This window comes from Crinia signifera, chromosome 4 (genome assembly GCF_055691185.1).
Source record: "Crinia signifera chromosome 4, ASM5569118v1, whole genome shotgun sequence".
Classification (NCBI taxonomy): Eukaryota; Metazoa; Chordata; class Amphibia; order Anura; family Myobatrachidae; genus Crinia; species Crinia signifera.
Genome location: NC_139220.1, coordinates 16,168,259 through 16,187,508, shown reverse-complemented (window position 1 = coordinate 16,187,508; position 19,250 = coordinate 16,168,259). Strand labels below are relative to the sequence as shown.

Sequence of the window (19,250 nt, the reverse complement as noted above, 5' to 3'; positions counted from 1 at the left end):
TCGTGCCACGGACTTCTATTGCGTGCACTCAGGTGTGTTGTGGGCGTCGGGTGCGCAGATGGCAGCCAGACTCTTCTGTGTGCCCAGTTCCCGGACATTTTATAGTCCGGGAACTCCACCCGTCCGGACTCCGGACACCGGGCTTTATTACCGGACTGTCCGGAGTAATCCCGGAAAGGCGAGCGTCCAAAAAAAATTTACTGTAATGCCGATTACATGTCACACACCAATTACAGAGTATACCACGTGCCATAATGCCCATTACATGTTATGCCAAACACCGTAATGCCCATTACATGTTATACCAAACACTGTAATGCCCATTACACGTTATACCAAACACCATGATGCCCATTACATGTTATATTAAACACAGTAATGCCCATTACACGTTATACCAAACACCATAATGCCCATTACTCATTATACCAAACACCATAATGCCCATTACACGTTATACCAAACACCATAATGCCCATTACACATTATACCAAACACCGTAATGCCCATTACACGTTATACCAAACACCATAATGCCCATTACACATTATACCAAACACCGTAATGCCATTACACGTTATACCAAACACCATAATGCCCATTACACATTATACCAAACACTGTAATGCCCATTATACATTATATTTAACACTGTAATGCGCATTACACATTATACCACACACTGTAATGCCCATTATATATAATACCACATGCTGTAAAGCCTATTACATATAAGTGCTGCTTACCTACATGCTCGTTGCTACAGGTTTCATTCTTGATGCCAGTGGTTTCATATTTCATGCTCGATGTCATGGATTGCATGCTCTGTGCCAGGGGGGTTACATACACTATGCCAGGGGTTATATGCTCTGCCAGGAGTTACATTCTCATTGCCAAGGGGGGAGTGAGAGATGAGGCCAGGCACTGGCAGGGTGAGCGGTGATGCCAGGCACTGGCAGGGTGAGCGATGAGGCCAGGCAGGGTGAGCGGTGAGGCCAGGCAGCCGGGCAGAGAACTGAAGGAAGCGCAGCCCACACCAGCGGTCATTATCTTTGCTGCCACTTGGTCCCCAGCGGTGGCGGAGAGTTTAACGCTCCCAAAGGAGGAAGCGCCGCTGCCCGCCACTCCATCCATGCTCTGTTCCCGGACAATGTATAGTCCGGGAACGCCACCCGTCCGGACTCCGGACACCCGGCTTAATTACCGGACTGTCCGGAGTAATCCCAGATGGGTGGTAACCCTAGCCATCCCTATTAAGTGGACTTTGCCCCCTTCTGTCCCCCAGCCCAGGGTAATGTGTAAGCTGACCCTGTCAGACCCCATGTCACATGAACAAGGCAGGACTCCCCTGACAAGTGAGGCATCTGAGGCAGAAAGATGGGGCATTATGTGGGTGACCACAGAGTAAGTGCAGTATGTGGTTGGGGTGTGAGAAGCCCCCTGTGTGTAAAATAGATATGATAACAAGGGGGTGATGGCTGCCTTTGGAAACAGAGAACAATGTAACACAGTGGTGGGCAAGTCGGGAAAGGGCCTGGGGGCGTGTCCCCAGTCACCCTACCCTCACCGGCGCCATAGTTACACAGACATCATATTACCAGTAGCAGCTCTGTCCGCCTCCCCTCTGTGCTCCAGATGCCTCGTCTCCAGCCACTGTTGAAGCGGGAGGGGGTGGAGCACTGAGAGTTCAGCAGAGAGGAGCATCTCCGGCGTAGGGCACCCTGGGAGCGGAAGGGGGCAGAGCGCCGAGCGTCAATTAGACACTCTGTCTTTCACGGGCAAGCCGGCAGCAGCAGATACAATCTTTCCTGGCACTTGGTCCACGGCGCCGAGTTTGACGCCGACGCTCCACCCCTGCTCTGTTCCCGGACAATGTATAGTCCGGAAACACCACCCGTCCGGACTCCGGACACCCTGCTTAATTACCGGATTGTCCGGAGTAATCCCGGACGGGTGGTAACCCTAATTACGGAGTGTGGCGTATAGTGTAAGTGCCATTACGGAGTGTGGCGTATAGTGTATGTGGCATAACGGAGTGTGGCGTATAGTGTAAGAGGCATTATGGAGTGTGGCGTATTGCTCCTATACTTCAATATAAGTTTTTAATTATTTGTTCTTTAAACCAGCTTTTTCTTACCATCCATGTCAGCACAGAGGAAGAATATAATAGTGTGCCAAGCCCGAAGCATGGAGAGGGAAGCGAGAGTATGTGTTACACTAATTGGGGGGTGATTATGTGTTACACTAATTGACAGTTATTCATATGAACACCAACATTTTTAGAAAGTCTAATTTCAACAAATTGACACTGTCGACATTTCCCATGTTGACATTTTGACCCTGTTGATCTTTTGGCGTCAACCTATTAACTGTCTATCCAGACCAGGGGTGTCCAAACTTTTTGCGACGAGGGCCAGTTTTGGTGAGGTGAAAAAGTTGGGGCCCAACCATTCAGCCTGACATTCTTTGAATCATTAATCACATGAGAATGGTCCACCATTCACTGTATGTTCCCCACTCAGCACACATTCACTCTGTCCCTCAGCCTGTCCCCCTTCTCTTAATGTCCATCAGTGCCTCCATTCATTGTATGTCCCCAAGCCTGACACTCCTTCACTGTATGACTCGTATTCACTGTATGACCCCCATTCACTATGTACCCCACTCTGCCCCCATTCACTGTATGTCCCCCAGCCTGCCCCCATTCACTGTATGTCCCCCAGCCTGCCCCTACTCCCCCTTCTCTGAATGGCCATCACTGCCTCCATTCATTGTATGCCCCAAAGCCTGACCCTCCTTCACTGTATGACTCCCATTCACTGTATGTCCCCCAGCCTGACCCTCCTTCACTGTATGACCCCCATTCACTATGTACCCCACTCTGCCCCCATTCACTGTATGTCCCCCAGCCAGCCCCTGCCCCCCCCCTTTTCTGAATGGCCATCACTGCCTCCATTCACTGTATGTCCCCCAGCCTGACCCTCCTTCACTGTATGTCCCCCACTCTGCCCCCTCCCTTCTCTGTATGTTTCCCAGCCCCTTGTGTAAGCCAGAGGACAGAGAGGCAAAGCAGGCACTGCAAGGAGAGGAGATGCTTGGGCTCCCACTGCTGCCCTCCTCCACTCTGCATGTTACAGGAGCTCCCCCATGCTGCCCCCCTTCCCAAACACTGCTGTCACTGTGATTGTGGAGTAGGGTGATATACAATTGCAGCAGCAGGGGTAGGACGACAAACACATCTGACTGTGGCGGCCGGCACCTCCTCACTGCAGCAGGTAAAGGCACACTCGCTGGGGCCCCACCTTTAGTGTCCTGTACTGTGCTTCCCACATCTGATGCTCTGCCCACTTCCAGCTGGAGGCTGTGGGCAGCTTGAAATGACAGCACGGGACGCAATTGGCCCCCGGGCCTGACTTTGGACATGCCTGATCTAGACACTGTCTATCTAATAATCCACACCCACACCAAAAATCAGTGTGGAAACATATAAAACACACCCACTGATATCTGAGTGAAAGCTCCTCCACCCCCTGTGTGCAAAATGTGATCTCCCTGGTATCTGATTACCAGCTCCCCCTCCCCCTATGTGCAGAATGTGACCTTACTGGTATCTGAGTCCCAGCTCCCCCTCCCCCTGTGTACAGGATCTGACCTCACTGGTTTCTGAGTATCAGAGTTCTCTTTTATTTCTCCTTCTGTTCCTGCTGCCAGTGCCAGCGATGGCGTCTGCTGATCTGAGACTGGAGCTGGACTGTTCCATCTGCCTGAGCATTTATACAGATCCTGTAACCCTGAGATGTGGCCACAACTTCTGCCGGGTCTGTATTGATCGTTTTCTGGATACACAGGAGGAGGCTGGAGTTTATAGCTGTCCTGAGTGCAGAGCAGAGTGTCAGGAGCGTCCTGCACTGATACGGAACATTACTCTGTGTAACATAGTGGGGAGGTTCCTGTTTGCTCGGCCAGATCAGGAGGAGACTGGGATCTGCTGCACTTACTGTGTGGACTCTCCTGTACCTGCTGCTAAGTCCTGTCTGCATTGTGAGGCTTCTCTGTGTGATAAACACCTGAGAGTACACAGCAAGTCAGCAAAACACGTCTTATGTGATCCCACCACTGCCCTGGGGAACCGGAAATGCTCCATCCATAAGAAGGTCCTGGAGTATTACTGCACTGAGGATGCTGCCTGTATCTGTGTGTACTGCTCAGCTGGAGAACATCAGGGACACCAGGTGGAAATGCTGGATGAGGCCTCTGAGAAGAAGAAGGAGAAGCTGAGGAATGTTCTGCAGAAACTGACCACAAAGAGAGCGGAGACTGAGAAAAGAGTCCAGACACTGCAGGAGCGCAGGAGAGAGGATCAGGGAAAAGCAGCGGGTGTAACAGAGACAGTCACTGCCCTGTTTAGTGACATCAGGAGACAGCTGGAAGACCTGGAGAAGAGAGTCCTGAGTGAGATCTCCAGGCAGGAACAGCGCGTTTCACTCTCAGTCTCTGATCTGATCCAGCAGCTGGAAATAAAGAAGGACGAGCTGTCCGGGAAGATATGTCACATTGAGGAGCTGTGTAACATGAGTGACCCAGTGACTGTCTTACAGGAACTGTACACAGGAGACTTGTGTGACACTGAGGACACAGGGGTAGATTTATTAATCCTGCTTTAAGGAACCTTATGGGCACAGGTTCGCTTCACCACTTTATCGTGGTGAAGAGAACCTGACTTTCGCCCGAATCTATTAATGTGTGTGCGCACGTTATGGGAGTGCGTTATCCCCTCCTGCCGGGGATACGTTTCCTCCCATAACGAATGCTGTAGGCGTCCGGCGGCGTCTTCTGCGCATGCGCCGGATACCTTGGTCTCGCGTTGTGTATCCGGCGCATGCGCAGTTTTCCGCTTGCTGGTCTCCTGCGTCTTCAAATTCAAACTGCGCATGCGCCGGGTAATGTTCGCCGGGGATGCTGTAGTACCCGGCGCATGCGCAGTTTGAATTTGAAGACGCTGGAGACCAGCAAGCGTCGCGTAACTTCATAGAGGAGACCCGCAGCGCCAGAAAATTCTGGCGATAAGGACAGCACCCCAAAGACTCACGAAGGGCACATAAAGAAGAATCATAAATTAGGTATGGCTAATGCGCGCTGTACTAAAACTAGTACATGCGCTAAGTCCCCGCCCCCGCACCGCCGCCGTTAAAGTACCCGCACAGCGGGTATGATAACTGAGGGGAAGCGCTATCCCCTGCTTTAGCGCACGGGGATAGCGCATATACCCCATAGCGCACCATCATAAATCTGCCCCACAGAGAGACATGATAACCAGGTCCATGGTGCAGGAAATCTGGATGTGGATCTCATCTCAGAGACATTACACACATTATCTGATATAATAACAGGGATAAATACAAGGATATATGTGCAGGAACCTACAGACATTATACTGGATGTAGCCACAGCTGGTAATACAGAGTCTGATATAATAACAGGGATAAATACAGGGATCTATGTGCAGGAACCTACAGACATATTACTGGATGTAGCCACAGCTGGTAATACAGAGTCTGATATAGAAACATGGATAAATACAGGGATCTATGTGCGGGAAGCTACAGACCTATTACTGGATGTAGCCACAGCTGGTAATAAGATACAGATATCAGATGACAGGAAATCTGCATCCAGGTCAGGTAAAAAGAATCACCCAGTAACACCAGAGAGATTCCAGTATAATCAGGTAATAAGCACCAGGGGATTCTCCTCAGGGCGACATTACTGGGAGGTGGATGTCAGTAAGTCAGCGTGGTGGATGGTGGGGATGTGTTATCCCAGTATAGACAGGAGAGGAGACCAGTCAGACATTGGATATAATAACAAGTCCTGGTGTCTGTGTAGGTATAATCAGTACTCAGTGATACATGACAGTACCGAGATCCGGTTACCTGACAATATCACCTGTGACAGAGTGAGGATATACCTGGATTATGAGGCAGGACAGATGTCCTTTTATGCTCTGTGTGACCCTATCAGACACTTACACACATACACTGCCGCCCTCACTGAGCCCCTCCATGCTGCATTATATGTATGGGATGGGTGTATAACTATATGTGGGGGAGTAGGGAGTGGGATAAATCACCATAAGAAATCTGTCTTCAATAAAAGAAAATGGTAGAGAGGAAGAAATCTTCCCAGAGAATGGTGACATCACAGGGAGGGAAATATGCCTTGAAAAAAACAATCAGCCAATAGAATGAAGCAGTAGGTGGAGCTACAATGGAGCCCCTCCCCATGGGTAACCAGGTGACTAGTCTGTCTGGACGGTTATGGTACTGTGTGGAACTCGAAAATATTATAGCCACATGTATCAGAGTGGCCTCTGTGCGTACCAGCAGTGCGTGCCCAGACCCGGACGCTGTGTACATTGGCTCGTGAAGCCCTGTGTGCTAGCACGTGGTATGAGTCGATGCGGTAACATACCCATTCGCACAGAATTGCCACAAAATCACTTCCTAATAACACATTCATATAATGTATTCCCCACTCCCAGTCCATCAACTTATCTACAGACAACTTGCATTTGGGAAACAATACCTATGTCTGCACTGCTATTTATGTTTCAATAGCTTTTGTATGCATCTATTGCTAACGACAAACAAGACTCATTTATCGTGTCACTCAGATACTAGTCTTTGATTGTATACAGTAAACTATAGGTCAGAATAAATAACAATACAATACACCATACAAAAATCCAAGAACAGGCAAATGCCTGACTGTGTCATCAAACAAACAATGAATGTTGTCTGCACAGACCTTCGTGTGAGTTAAGCTGACACCCAAATAAGACATTGATATTTAAGACAATAAGAATATGTATTAACCCCTGGAGCGGTATGGCCTGAAAGTTTCAGCGCTCAGCGGCGTCGCCGCAGCGGGCTGTCCCGGAAAATTTCTGGCCATACCACTAATATAGAATAGGTGTGCGCCAGTGGTGGCGCAGCACCTCTGCCCCCCCCCCCCAATTCCCTCCAGTCCCCCCGTCACCTTTGCTCCGGCGATCGGTGCGCCGGAGCTCCCCTGCCCTGACCCGCCTGGCAGCCGGCCCGTCACTCATTTTACTGTGACGTCGGCGGCAGGCTCGGGTATGGTCGGCGCGGCTCGGGGGGACTCGGGAGCGCTCAGGCACCCGAGTCCTCCCGAGCCGACGCGAACAATTCCAGCCTTCCGCCGACGTCACTGCAGTGCGGAATGACAGGCGGCTTAGGCAGGGGGGGAGAGAGGCAGCAGGGAAGCGCCGGCGTACTAACGCCGGAGCGGAGGTGAGGGGGGGCTTCCAAAGTAAAGATCTGCTGCTGCTTCGGACCACAGCATTTGATACTAAGTATTGGTGTCGCATTCCTTCTCTGATAGGGGTTTTATATTATAGCCTTGTGTATTGTAGATTATACTCTGTTCTGTGCCTGATAAGTGTCTGCAATATCCGTTAGCGGCCGTAGCGGCGAACATACGCTGACAACTATAACGTGTATTTCTTTACAAATAATTTGAAATCCATAGTATAAAACATCTACACTGGTGGCCAAAATTGTGGACACTTTTTGAAATGCTAATGTTTTTCAACTTTTTCAACTTTGAATGCTTATAACAACTGTTACACTCTACGCAGTGCAATGATTCATATATCAAATGAAAGAAAAGCCAATGCTGAATTCAACACAATAAACAGAGGTCAAATATTTGCATTACAATGAAAGTTATGCAGTGAAAACCACACTTGGGGTGAAAATCACACTTGGGGTGATGTCACTGTCATATCAGTCTTTCATTGGGTATCCTTTATTTTGTAAGACAGCAGCACAGCGATGTGGCATTGAGCCAACCAATGGCTGGAGCTCTTCCTTCTTTATTAGGTGGAGACAATTATGGCCTCAATGAATTCTCTTTTATTGGATGGATGCCTCCGATGTACCAGTTCTTTTCAAACGGAACCACAAATGTTCTAAGGGGTTCAGGTCTGGGCTGTTTCCTGGCCATCCCAGCACCTGTACGTCATTCTCTGTGAACCACTGTTTATATATCCGTGCATTGTGGCAGGGAGCTGAATCCTGCTGGAAAAAAATGGGGCATTATCTGGAAATAGATCTCTGATAGAAGGTAGAAGTTTTGGTTGTAGGATGGTGTCAGTGTACTTTCTACTGTTCAGTGTGCCATCTACCGTATGACATGAAGGCGGCTGACATACCTGCCCAGATCATAACACTTGCAGGATTCTTTGTTGTCGCTTGAATGCAATCTGGACGTACCTCTTCCCCGATGCGACATCTCACATATTTTCTCCCATCACTACCAAATATCGATATCTTAGTTTCGTCACTCCATATCACATTCTTTTGCCCACTGTATTCGTTTCTGCAGCTGCTTTTTATTCAGCAATGGCTTTTTTCGGGGATTCCTACCTTTTAGGCCAACCTCCGTTAGTCTTCTCCGTAGCGTTCTTGAACTGACAAAAACACCAGTTGCATTCAGTTCACTGCTAATGGCCGCAGATGACATCCATCTGTCCCTGACACAAATTTGTTTTATTCTCCTATCATCAACAGCTGTTGTGCACTTTTTCCAGCCTTTTCCTTCTTTGTTTTGTATAGATTGTGTTTCCTGATAGCGTAAACAAAACTTTTATTTATTTTTTACACTGTCAATAGCACTAAACAATACACACAAACATCCATGCGTAAATGCACTTCAGTAACCAACTTTATTCTGCAAAATGAAACAGCCAAACCGACCTTTCCCACCTTTGAACATGACGTTGCACCTGCTCATATATGACAGCTGATCATTGGTCCTCAGAACAACAATTCCGATTGGCTGGCAGTAGCTGTTACAACAATCTGCTTATTTAATCTCACGTATCTGTGCTTCTTTGTCTGACTTGAAAATAACATAACTTCTCCTGTAATGCAAATATTTGACCTATGTGTTGAATTCAGTATTAAATTTCCTTTCATTTGATATATGAATCATTGCACTGCGTAAAGGGTAAAGGCCCATACACACTGGGCGACTTTGAGCTGAAAGTCGCTCAAAACAGGAGGTTTTACACACATAGTTTCTGCCTTAGCACACCCCCCGCCCAGCGTTATACACAAACCCGCCCCCCCTAGGGTTAGACCAGCGTTATACACACCCCCACCCCCTTGGAAAGCACCTCCCCCGCCCACAGACAGGGCTACAGCACCATCCACCATTATACATCACAGCAGCCAACAGGTGAGCGGCGTGTCTGCCCGCACACACACACACACACACACACCCCGCTTGCGGGTCTGGCCACAACCCCCCCTCCGCTCGCTAGTCTTCCCGCACCCCCCCTTCGCGGGTCTGCATGCCCCCTCTGCCCGCACACACACACTGCCCCCGCATACCCCCCCCGTGAGCGGGTCTGCCCGCCCCCCTCCCCCCACCTCCGCATGTGCAGGTCTGCCTGCACCCCCCCCCCTGGATCAGTGAGTCTGCGCGCATACCTCCCCCCCCCCCTGGATTAGCGGGTCTGCCCGCAACCCCCCCATCAGCGGGTCTGCACAACCCCCTCAAGCGGGTCTGCCCGCCCCCCAAAACCCCACTCCCGCATGTGCAGGTCTGCCTGCACACCACCCACGTGAACAGTGAGTCTGCGCGCATACCACCCCCCCTGGATCAGCGGGTCTGTCTGCCCCCACCCCCGTGTGTGCAGGTCTGCCTGCACTCCTCCCCCCTGTGAACAGCGAGTCTGCCTGCACCACTCCCCCCACGAGCCGTGGGTCTGTGCGCATACCACCCCCCCCTGGATCAATGGGTCTGGCCGCAACCCTCCCCCATCAGCGGGTCTGCATGCACCCCCCCACAAGCGAGTCTACATGCCCCCCCCACAAGCGGGTCTGCCCGCAACCCCCCTCCCGTGAGCGGGTCTGCCCGCACCCCGAGCCCACCCTAACTCCACTCACCCCGAGCCCAACCCCACTCCCGCGAGCAGCGAGTCTGCCCACCTCCGCATAACCCACCCCCACCCCCCTGGATCAGAACCCCCATGCCCGGAGCAGGGAAAAGTCTGGCTGAGTACCTTCACTCTGCTGGGGGAGGGGATAGCCTGCTCCTCCCCACACTGGTAGGGAGGGGAGAAACACCCGGCCTATTAAGTGACTCAGCCCAGTCTAGTATCCATTCCCAAAGAGCGGGGAAACACCGTAGCCTCTGATGGGGAGTAAGCGAAAAGCCCAGCTTAGTACCTTAACCTTGGGATATGAGAAACACTGGTAATGAGTAGATTGCTCTTCCGGAGGGGCCTCAAACCTCAAGGGAGTCAATGGAAAAGCCCGGTGGAGTATCCATTCCCATGCCAGGGGTTGGAAAACACCCTAGGTAGGAGCAGAGAAACACTTGGTTGGAAGCTGACTGACCGGCTGCTTAGAGTCTGAGGTGTAGCGTGCCTCCGGGGAAACTCGGAAGGCCTTAAACGTTCACTTGTGTCCCCACCATTCACCTTCTGGCACTAGCACTGCACACTTCCCTTTAAGGAAGCATTGCACATCCTTGCCCTGGGCCTTTTGGCTGGGGCAGGCCCATTCCCCCCCCCACACACAGACACACACACACTCTGGCCTTCCGGCTGGGGTCCCCTTTTATTTACTCTTCCCTTTCCTTTCCACTCATTTGTCACTTTTCATGTTTTTTGTTTTCCGTTTGTTTTGTCACCATTTTTGGTGGGCTGGTGGTACGACCCTTATGAGCTGCTGGTCTTCCCATGTACCGAGGCTCTCTCTTTTTGGGGAGAGCCCAAGATCTCCCCAAGCTTCGACGCAAAGGACCCACCCACCCTAACCCTTTCGGGGGTTGAGCGAAGAGGGTCTCTCCAAGTTTCGGCGAGGAGAACCCACCAATCCCTATTTTCCCCTCTTGGGCCTTTTTGGCTGAAAGGGGTTAGGGGAGTAATGGGTACCTTATCCTTTGGGAGAGGGTCCACACGTTCTTACTGCCCCCTTTGCACTGATTTAGTTCATGTACTGGGTGTTTGATGCACCACCTCAGGCTCCAAGTAAAAAAACGTAACTGTAAAACTGTTTGCTATATTTACCAAAGTGCTGGTTTTTACAAGTAGAGATGTTGCCCATAGCAACCAATCAGATTCTACTTATCATATATCTAGCGTGTTCTAAAAGATAACATCAAATCTGATTGTTGCTATGGGCAACATCTCCTTCTAAAAACCTACACAGTAGTAAATATACCCAAGACTACTTCCCCGCCAGAGAGGAGGGGCCCGACAGAAGCCTGCACAGGGGCCCCTCCTGTCTTATAGTGGGTACTCTATCGGTGCAACTTTGCTTGCGATTCGAATTGGGATCGAATTGAATGGTACGCAAAATCAGTGGCCTAACTATAATAAGCCCCCCCCCCCCCCCGCCAGGAATGACAGAACTGCCTCCCCCCCCCCATAAAATAAATATCCTCCCCAACCCTGCCTTACACCCCTCAAATGTGATACCACCACTGGACCCGCAAATCTCCTTGTCTGCAGTCCGGGTCCCGGTGCTCCTCCTTGCTGCTGCTTGAAAAAGACCATCAGAAAATGGTTGCCCTCTAGCAGCAGACCATTTTTGAGGATACTAGAGGAGGCTGCAAGCCTCCTCTAGCATCCTCAAAAAATGTCTGTTGTAAGGGCCCAGACATTTTGTTATGGTCATTTACAAGCAGCAGCAGCTGGGATGTGAATAATTCAAAGAATGTTTGTGCAATGCTTTTTAAGCTGGGTTGCCTACCTGACCCTCTTTTTCAGGGAGAAAATGCTCTGTTCTGGACTTCCCTGGTAATGTATGATTGCCGTCACCTGTGGTGAGCTGGGTAATCTCTTATATATTTGGCTACATCTGTCAATCATCTGCGGCTGTAACGCTGGGCGGGGTCACACACCACCCAGCCTGCAAGATCGTAGCCAAATATATAACAGAAGAAGAGAACCAGGGGTTAAAGTGGGCCGGAACGGGGCGGAAGTTCTTATTGAAGCTGGAACTCAATTCCGCCTCCTTCCACCCATCATGTCTGGCCACAATTGCAGTTCCCCAAAAGCAGGCAGGCTGGCTTAGGCTGCATTAAGCACTGCAGCCAGCTTTTACGTCTTGCGCACGGGCACCATAATGTCTGGCCTGCGCAGCCTCAGGAGTCAGGACACTCAGCTCAGCCTAACAAGCGTCCTGCCGCCGCCAAAGCCACCTGCCCCGATAACAACACCACCCCCACCGCAGTGTAGTGGTAAGTGAGTTAATTACCTCCAGGTTACGGCTGTCAGCAAGGGGGTTTCAAGCAGCAGTGGACCGGAGCTTTGCGCTATGCCATCCCCCTGCCGAGTGAGACAACCCAGAGGGTGTGACTCCTCTCACCCTCAGGATTGTCTCACTCGGCAGGGAGATGGAATAGCGTGGAGCTGCTTGAATCCCCCTTGCTGACAGCCGGAGCCTGGAGGCATTTAAAGCATTTGATGCAGGGTGCACTAGATCTTAAGAATACAACTTAACAGGCAGCGTGCGCCGGCGGCTGCCCTGCCCGCCGCCTGCCTCTTGCCCTGCTCACCCGGTCCAAACGTCACGGACCGGACGGTGAGGCCGGGCGGCTAATTCATTGCTCTCTGTTGCTGCTGCTGCTCGGGCCGGCTTCCGGGCAGCGCAGCGCAGCATAACTCCTCTTAAGTCACCCACCTGCCCATGCTACCCTCCTCCCTGGCTACAACAGCGTTATCAGCCATCCCAAGCGCTGGCTGTAGCCTGGAGGAGAAGGTGTTCTGCAGCTGCCCGTGCTGCCCTGGACCTGCTGCAATCATTGATCCTTATCTACAAGGTGAAGGTGGATTTTTTTTTATATAACTAATTAATGATGTTATAAACTTGGGGTTTGGGGGATTGGTGGGGCCGGGGGAGGGGCGGGGATGCTGTATTTATTTACAGCATCTTATATAGCGCAGCAGATTCCGTTACAGCGTCTTATATAGCGCAGCAGATTCCGTTACAGTGTCTTATATAGCGCAGCAGATTCCGTTAGTGTCTTATATAGCGCAGCAGATTCTGTTACAGTGTCTTATATAGCGCAGCAGATTCCGTTACAGTGTCTTATATAGCGCAGCAGATTCCGTTACAGTGTCTTATATAACGTAGCAGATTCCGTTACAGTGTCTTATATAGCGCAGCAGATTCCGTTACAGCGTCTTATATAGCGCAGCAGATTCCGTTACAGCGTCTTATATAGCGCAGCAGATTCCGTTACAGTGTCTTATATATTGCAGCAGATTCCGTTACAGTGTCTTATATAGCGCAGCAGATTCCGTTAGTGTCTTATATAGTGCAGCATATTCCGTTACAGTGTCTTATATAGCGCAGCAGATTCCGTTAGTGTCTTATATAGTGCAGCATATTCCGTTACAGTGTCTTATATAGCGCAGCAGATTCCGTTACAGTGTCTTATATAGCGCAGCAGATTCCATTAGTGTCTTATATAGTGCAGCATATTCCGTTACAGTGTCTTATATAGTGCAGCAGATTCCGTTACAGTGTCTTATATAGCGCAGCAGATTCCGTGACAGTGTCTTATATAGCGCAGCAGATTCCATTACAGTGTCTTATATAGCGCAGCAGATTCCGTTACAGTGTCTTATATAGCGCAGCAGATTCCGTTACAGTGTCTTATATAGCGCAGCAGATTCCGTGACAGTGTCTTATATAGCGCAGCAGATTCCATCAGTGTCTTATATAGCGCAGCAGATTCCGTTACAGTGTCTTATATAGCGCAGCAGATTCAGTTACAGTGTCTTATATAGCGCAGCAGATTCCGTCACAGTGTCTTATATAGCGCAGCCGATTCCGTCAGTGTCTTATATAGCGCAGCAGATTCCGTTACAGCGTCTTATATAGCGCAGCAGATTCCGTTACAGTGTCTTATATAGCTCAGCAGATTCCGTTACAGTGTCTTATATAGCGCAGCAGATTCCGTTAGTGTCTTATATAGCGCAGCAGATTCCGTTACAGTGTCTTATATAGCGCAGCAGATTCCGTTACAGTGTCTTATATAGCGCAGCAGATTCCGTTACAGTGTCTTATATAGCGTAGCAGATTCCGTTACAGTGTCTTATATAGCGCAGCAGATTCCGTTACAGCGTCTTATATAGCGCAGCAGATTCCGTTACAGTGTCTTATATATTGCAGCAGATTCCGTTACAGTGTCTTATATAGCGCAGCAGATTCCGTTAGTGTCTTATATAGTGCAGCATATTCCGTTACAGTGTCTTATATAGCGCAGCAGATTCCGTTAGTGTCACATATAGTGCAGCATATTCCGTTACAGTGTCTTATATAGCGCAGCAGATTCCGTTACAGTGTCTTATATAGCGCAGCAGATTCCATTAGTGTCTTATATAGTGCAGCATATTCCGTTACAGTGTCTTATATAGTGCAGCAGATTCCGTTACAGTGTCTTATATAGCGCAGCAGATTCCGTGACAGTGTCTTATATAGCGCAGCAGATTCCATTACAGTGTCTTATATAGCGCAGCAGATTCCGTTACAGTGTCTTATATAGCGCAGCAGATTCCGTTACAGTGTCTTATATAGCGCAGCAGATTCCGTGACAGTGTCTTATATAGCGCAGCAGATTCCATCAGTGTCTTATATAGCGCAGCAGATTCCGTTACAGTGTCTTATATAGCGCAGCAGATTCCGTTACAGTGTCTTATATAGCGCAGCAGATTCCGTCAGTGTCTTATATAGCGCAGCCGATTCCGTTACAGTGTCTTATATAGCGCAGCAGATTACGTTACAGTGTCTTATATAGCGCAGCAGATTCCGTCAGTGTCATTTTAATGGGGCGCAGCCCCCACGACAGTGTGAAGAGCACCCGTAGGGCGCAATGAATCACCTAGTTGCTATAATAAAGGTGTTTTCACCACAGGTGATGGCAATCCTACATTACCAGGGAAGCCCAGGAACAGAGCATGTTCTCTCCCTGAAGGAGAGGGTCAGGTAGGCAACCCTGCTTTTAAGTTGGAATAGAAACTGTTGCTTTAAGAATGATTTAAAAGGCATTTAATGAAACTGTTGTTTTTGGTATGTTAAGCAAGTTTAGAGTCAGTTGCCGCTGAATCATTGTCTGCGGTCAGCTAGTGTCCTTGAGATAAGGGAAACGAAAATTCAAACTTTAGCAGGTTATATTTTTAACACAATAGTCATTATCACGAGACAAGTCCTAAGATGCTTGCACTATATAAAATCAACATAAGGGGCGCCATGGGTGCAAGGGGTGTTTAATTATTATCATTACTGATATCTGATTGGCCTAAGTATATGATTGGTCTGTTAATTTGATTGGTTTATGTTGAATCTGAAATACAAATGTCTTACAGTAGAAAAGTCTGTGCACACCATAAATGTGTCAGCTTACAGCATCTTATTGTATGCTCCATATATATATACCAGGTGATTCATCGCGCCCTACGGGCGCTCCTCACACCATCGTAAGGGGCTCCGCCCCCTTAACCTGTGAACGCCAACCTAGGGGTAGGTGGGGGTGTACGTAAGGTTGGAGAGGGGCGGGTGTCGTGTTTTCATAGGTGGATGCGGGGGTGCAACCTGTTGCCGTGGGTGAGGGACAGGGTCTGGCTGTAGTGGGGATGGGTGAGAAGCCAGTGTGCCATGGGTGTGGGAGGGACAGGTGTGCATGTAGCAGTGCACAGGGTGAAAGTTGCTATGAAGTAGGCTCTGAAGATAATCTGTTACTATGGAGGTGGATGGGGGTGTGCTGTGGGGGTGCAGTGGTGTTGAATGTGAGGGTGCGTTTGGTGGATGAGAGCCAGGTGTTCTAGTGTGGGTGTGGTAGTTGGGTGTGGTGGTGGTGGTGTTTGCGCGTGTGTACTGTGGGTGTGGGATGGGTGGGTGAAGTGGATGGGCATGTGAAGATAATGTTATTTTTGAGGTGGATGGTGGTATGCTGTAGATGTTTGAGGTGGGGCTGCAGTCATGTTGAAAGTGAGGGTATATTGGGTAGGTGAGGGTTATGTGCAAGGGTTGGATGGTTGGGTGAAGGTGTTTGGGGGTTGTGTGGGTGGGTTGTTTGGATACTGGTGGTGGTTGCGATGCAGATGTGAGGGTGTGCCGTGGGGGTGGTGTTGTTTTTGTTAGGTGCTGTAGGTGATGGAGGGTCAGGTGCAGCATTTGGGTGGGGAATGGTAGGGGATGGTTGTGTCTGGGTGTTGTGGTGTTGGAGTGGGTGTTGTGGTGTGTGTGTGTGCTTGGGTGATGGATGGGGTGTGTTGTAGAAAGGCATAAGTCCAGTAGAGCGTGGGTTTTGGAGGTGTAATGAATGTGGTAATGGGGTGGGTGGGTGGGTGAGGGTGGGGTGCAAAGGTGGGGTAGGGAACTCAGAGGTGGTGTGTGTGGGTTAGTGGCTGGGGGGCAGTAGTAGAGAGGGTGAGGGCAGAGAGGCTGAGGAGGGAGTTAGAGAGAGGGTGAGGGCAGAGAGGCTGAGGGGGCAGTTAGAGAGAGGGTGAGGGCAGAGAGGCTGAGGGGGCAGTTAGAGAGAGGCTGAGGGGGGAGTTAGAGAGAGAGGGTGAGGGCAGAGACGCTGAGGGGGGAGTTAGAGAGAGGGTGAGGGCAGAGACGTTAGAGAGAGGGCAGAGACGCTGAGGGGGCTTATAGAGAGGGTGAGGGCAGAGATGCTGAGGGGGGAGTTAGAGAGAGAGTGATGGCAGAGATGCTGAGGGGGGAGTTAGAGAGAGGGTGAGGGCAGAGAGGCTGAGGGGGGAGTTAGAGAGAGGGTGAGGGCAGAGAGGCTGAGGGGGGAGTTAGAGAGAGGGTGAGGGCAGAGAGGCTGAGGGGGGAGTTAGAGAGAGGGTGAGGGCAGAGAGGCTTAGGGGGGAGTTAGAGAGAGGGTGAGGGCAGAGAGGCTGAGGGGGGAGTTAGAGAGAGGGTGAGGGCAGAGAGGCTGAGGGGGGAGTTAGAGAGAGGGTGAGGGCAGAGAGGCTGAGGGGGGAGTTAGAGAGAGGGTGAGGGCAGAGAGGCTGAGGGGGCAGTTAGAGAGATGGTGAGGGTAGAGAGCCTGAGGGGGGAGTTAGAGAGGGTGAGGGCAGAGAGGCTGAGGGGGCAGTTAGAGAGAGGGTGAGGGCAGAGACGCTGACTGGTGAATAAATAGGTGTGTGTAAAAAAAATGCAGCTGCCGTACCTTTAAGAGTGTATTATTCCACAGTGCGCTGTCGCTTGGAGTGCCCACACCCCCCGGCTTACAGTGTGCGGTGCCGAGGGGGGGATGACAGAAGCGGTCGCGCAGGGTCCTGGATGCGTGGCAGGCCAGGATCAGCTAAAGTGGCTGTATTAAAGCGCAACCCTCATGCGCACTTGAGAAGGGGGGGAGGAAGCAGCAGCGGCGCATAAGCTGTGGCTGCCGGAAGGGCAGAAGGAGAGCAGAACAGCTCTCTGGCAGGCTGCATTAACCCCCCGCGCACTGAGCTGTGCAGGGGGTGCGGAGATGGGAACTGCAGGTGGGGAGATGCTGGAGTGAGATAGGGTAGGTCAGCGGGTGGCCGTGAAATTGCAGCAGTACGGGTATGGATGATGGGGGGGGGGGTGTGGTCGACGGTAAAGCAGGAGAGAGTGGAGTGCTATGGTGGGAGGGGGCGTGGTGTGCAGCCGTGGGGCAGTGTTTGGGGTGTGCTTGGGTGGACATGGGGAGTAGTGGGCGAGGAGGGGGCGGGAGCTTGCTGTGTAGGACATAGCCTGTGTAGAACGGAAGTGTCCAGGTTCTGCAGTGTGGCTAACGGTGGACGGCCCTGTCAATCACACGTGGAACCCCGCCCACCGTTCCCTACACTGCTTTTGAGTGACGGATCTGGCTAAATATATATATATATGGTACACAGTGCAGAACAAAAGAATCTTCAAGGAGACTTCATTCTTAGTAATTATTTGGTCCTTATCAGTCGTTAACTATCGAAGATGTGGTCCGTACACACATATGTAAAGGGACCCTCAGATCACTTATATATGCGTGCACTTTTGGGCGGAAATGGGCGGGCAGCTGACATCCGGTAATGTCAGCTGCCCGCCCCCGGCATCCACATCACCCGGCGATTACCATGGGAACGGTCCGCGTTTTTATTGGGAACACCCATGAAATACTGGGCATTCCCATGGGCGAGTACCTTGGCCAGCCCCCCCCCCACGACCACCGCCAGCAATGTTGTGCACCCAGCGAGCAGTCGGTTTGACGCACACACTTGGCATATGCACGTACGCAAAACATTGAGTGCGTATAGTGTAAGGTGCAGTACGGTGTGTGGCGTATAGTGTAAGGTGCATTACGGTGTGTGGCGTATAGTGTAAGGTGCATTACGGTGTGTGGCGTATAGTGTAAGGTGCATTACGGTGTGTGGCGTATAGTGTAAGGTGCAGTACGGTGTGTGGCGTATAGTGTAAGGTGCATTACGGTGTGTGGCGTATAGTGTAAGGTGCATTACGGTGTGTGGCGTATAGTGTAAGGTGCAGTACGGTGTGTGGCGTATAGTGTAAGGTGCAGTACGGCGTGTGGCGTATAGTGTAAGGTGCAGTACGGTGTGTGGCGTATAGTGTAAGGTGCATTACGGTGTGTGGCGTATAGTGTAAGGTGCATTACGGTGTGTGGCGTATAGTGTGAGGCGCATTACGGTGTGTGGCGTACAGTGTAAGGTGCAGTACGGTGTGTGGCGTATAGTGTAAGGTGCAGTACGGTGTGTGGCGTATAGTGTAAGGTGCATTACGGTGTGTGGCGTATAGTGTAAGGTGCAGTACGGTGTGTGGCGTATAGTGTAAGGTTCATTCTGGTGTGTGGCGTATAGTGTATGGTACATTACGGTGTGTGGCGTATAGTGTAAGGTGCATTACGGTGTGTGGCGTATAGTGTAAGGTGCATTACGGTGTGTGGCGTATAGTGTAAGGTGCATTACGGTGTGTGGTGTATAGTGTAAGGTGCAGTACGGTGTGTGGCGTATAGTGTAAGGTGCAGTACGGTGTGTGGCGTATAGTGTAAGGTGCATTACGGTGTGTGGCGTATAGTGTAAGGTGCAGTACGGTGTGTGGCGTATAGTGTAAGGTTCATTCTGGTGTGTGGCGTATAGTGTATGGTACATTACGGTGTGTGGCGTATAGTGTAAGGTGCATTACGGTGTGTGGCGTATAGTGTAAGGTGCAGTACGGTGTGTGGCGTATAGTGTA

At 50.6% G+C, this 19,250-nt stretch overlaps 1 protein-coding gene across 1 annotated transcript in view; it reads left to right on the top strand.

Moving 5' to 3' along the window:
• Positions 1 to 3,547: 3,547 nt before the first annotated feature.
• LOC146072911 (uncharacterized) overlaps positions 3,548 to 19,250 on the top strand; it is a 31,767-nt gene continuing 16,064 nt past the window's right edge. The window contains exons 1-2 of the mRNA XM_083180090.1: positions 3,548 to 4,640; positions 5,303 to 6,163. Coding sequence (XP_083036216.1) covers positions 3,720 to 4,640; positions 5,303 to 6,163 — 1,782 coding nt within the window. The 5' untranslated portion in view covers positions 3,548 to 3,719. The remainder of the gene's footprint in view (positions 4,641 to 5,302; positions 6,164 to 19,250) is intronic.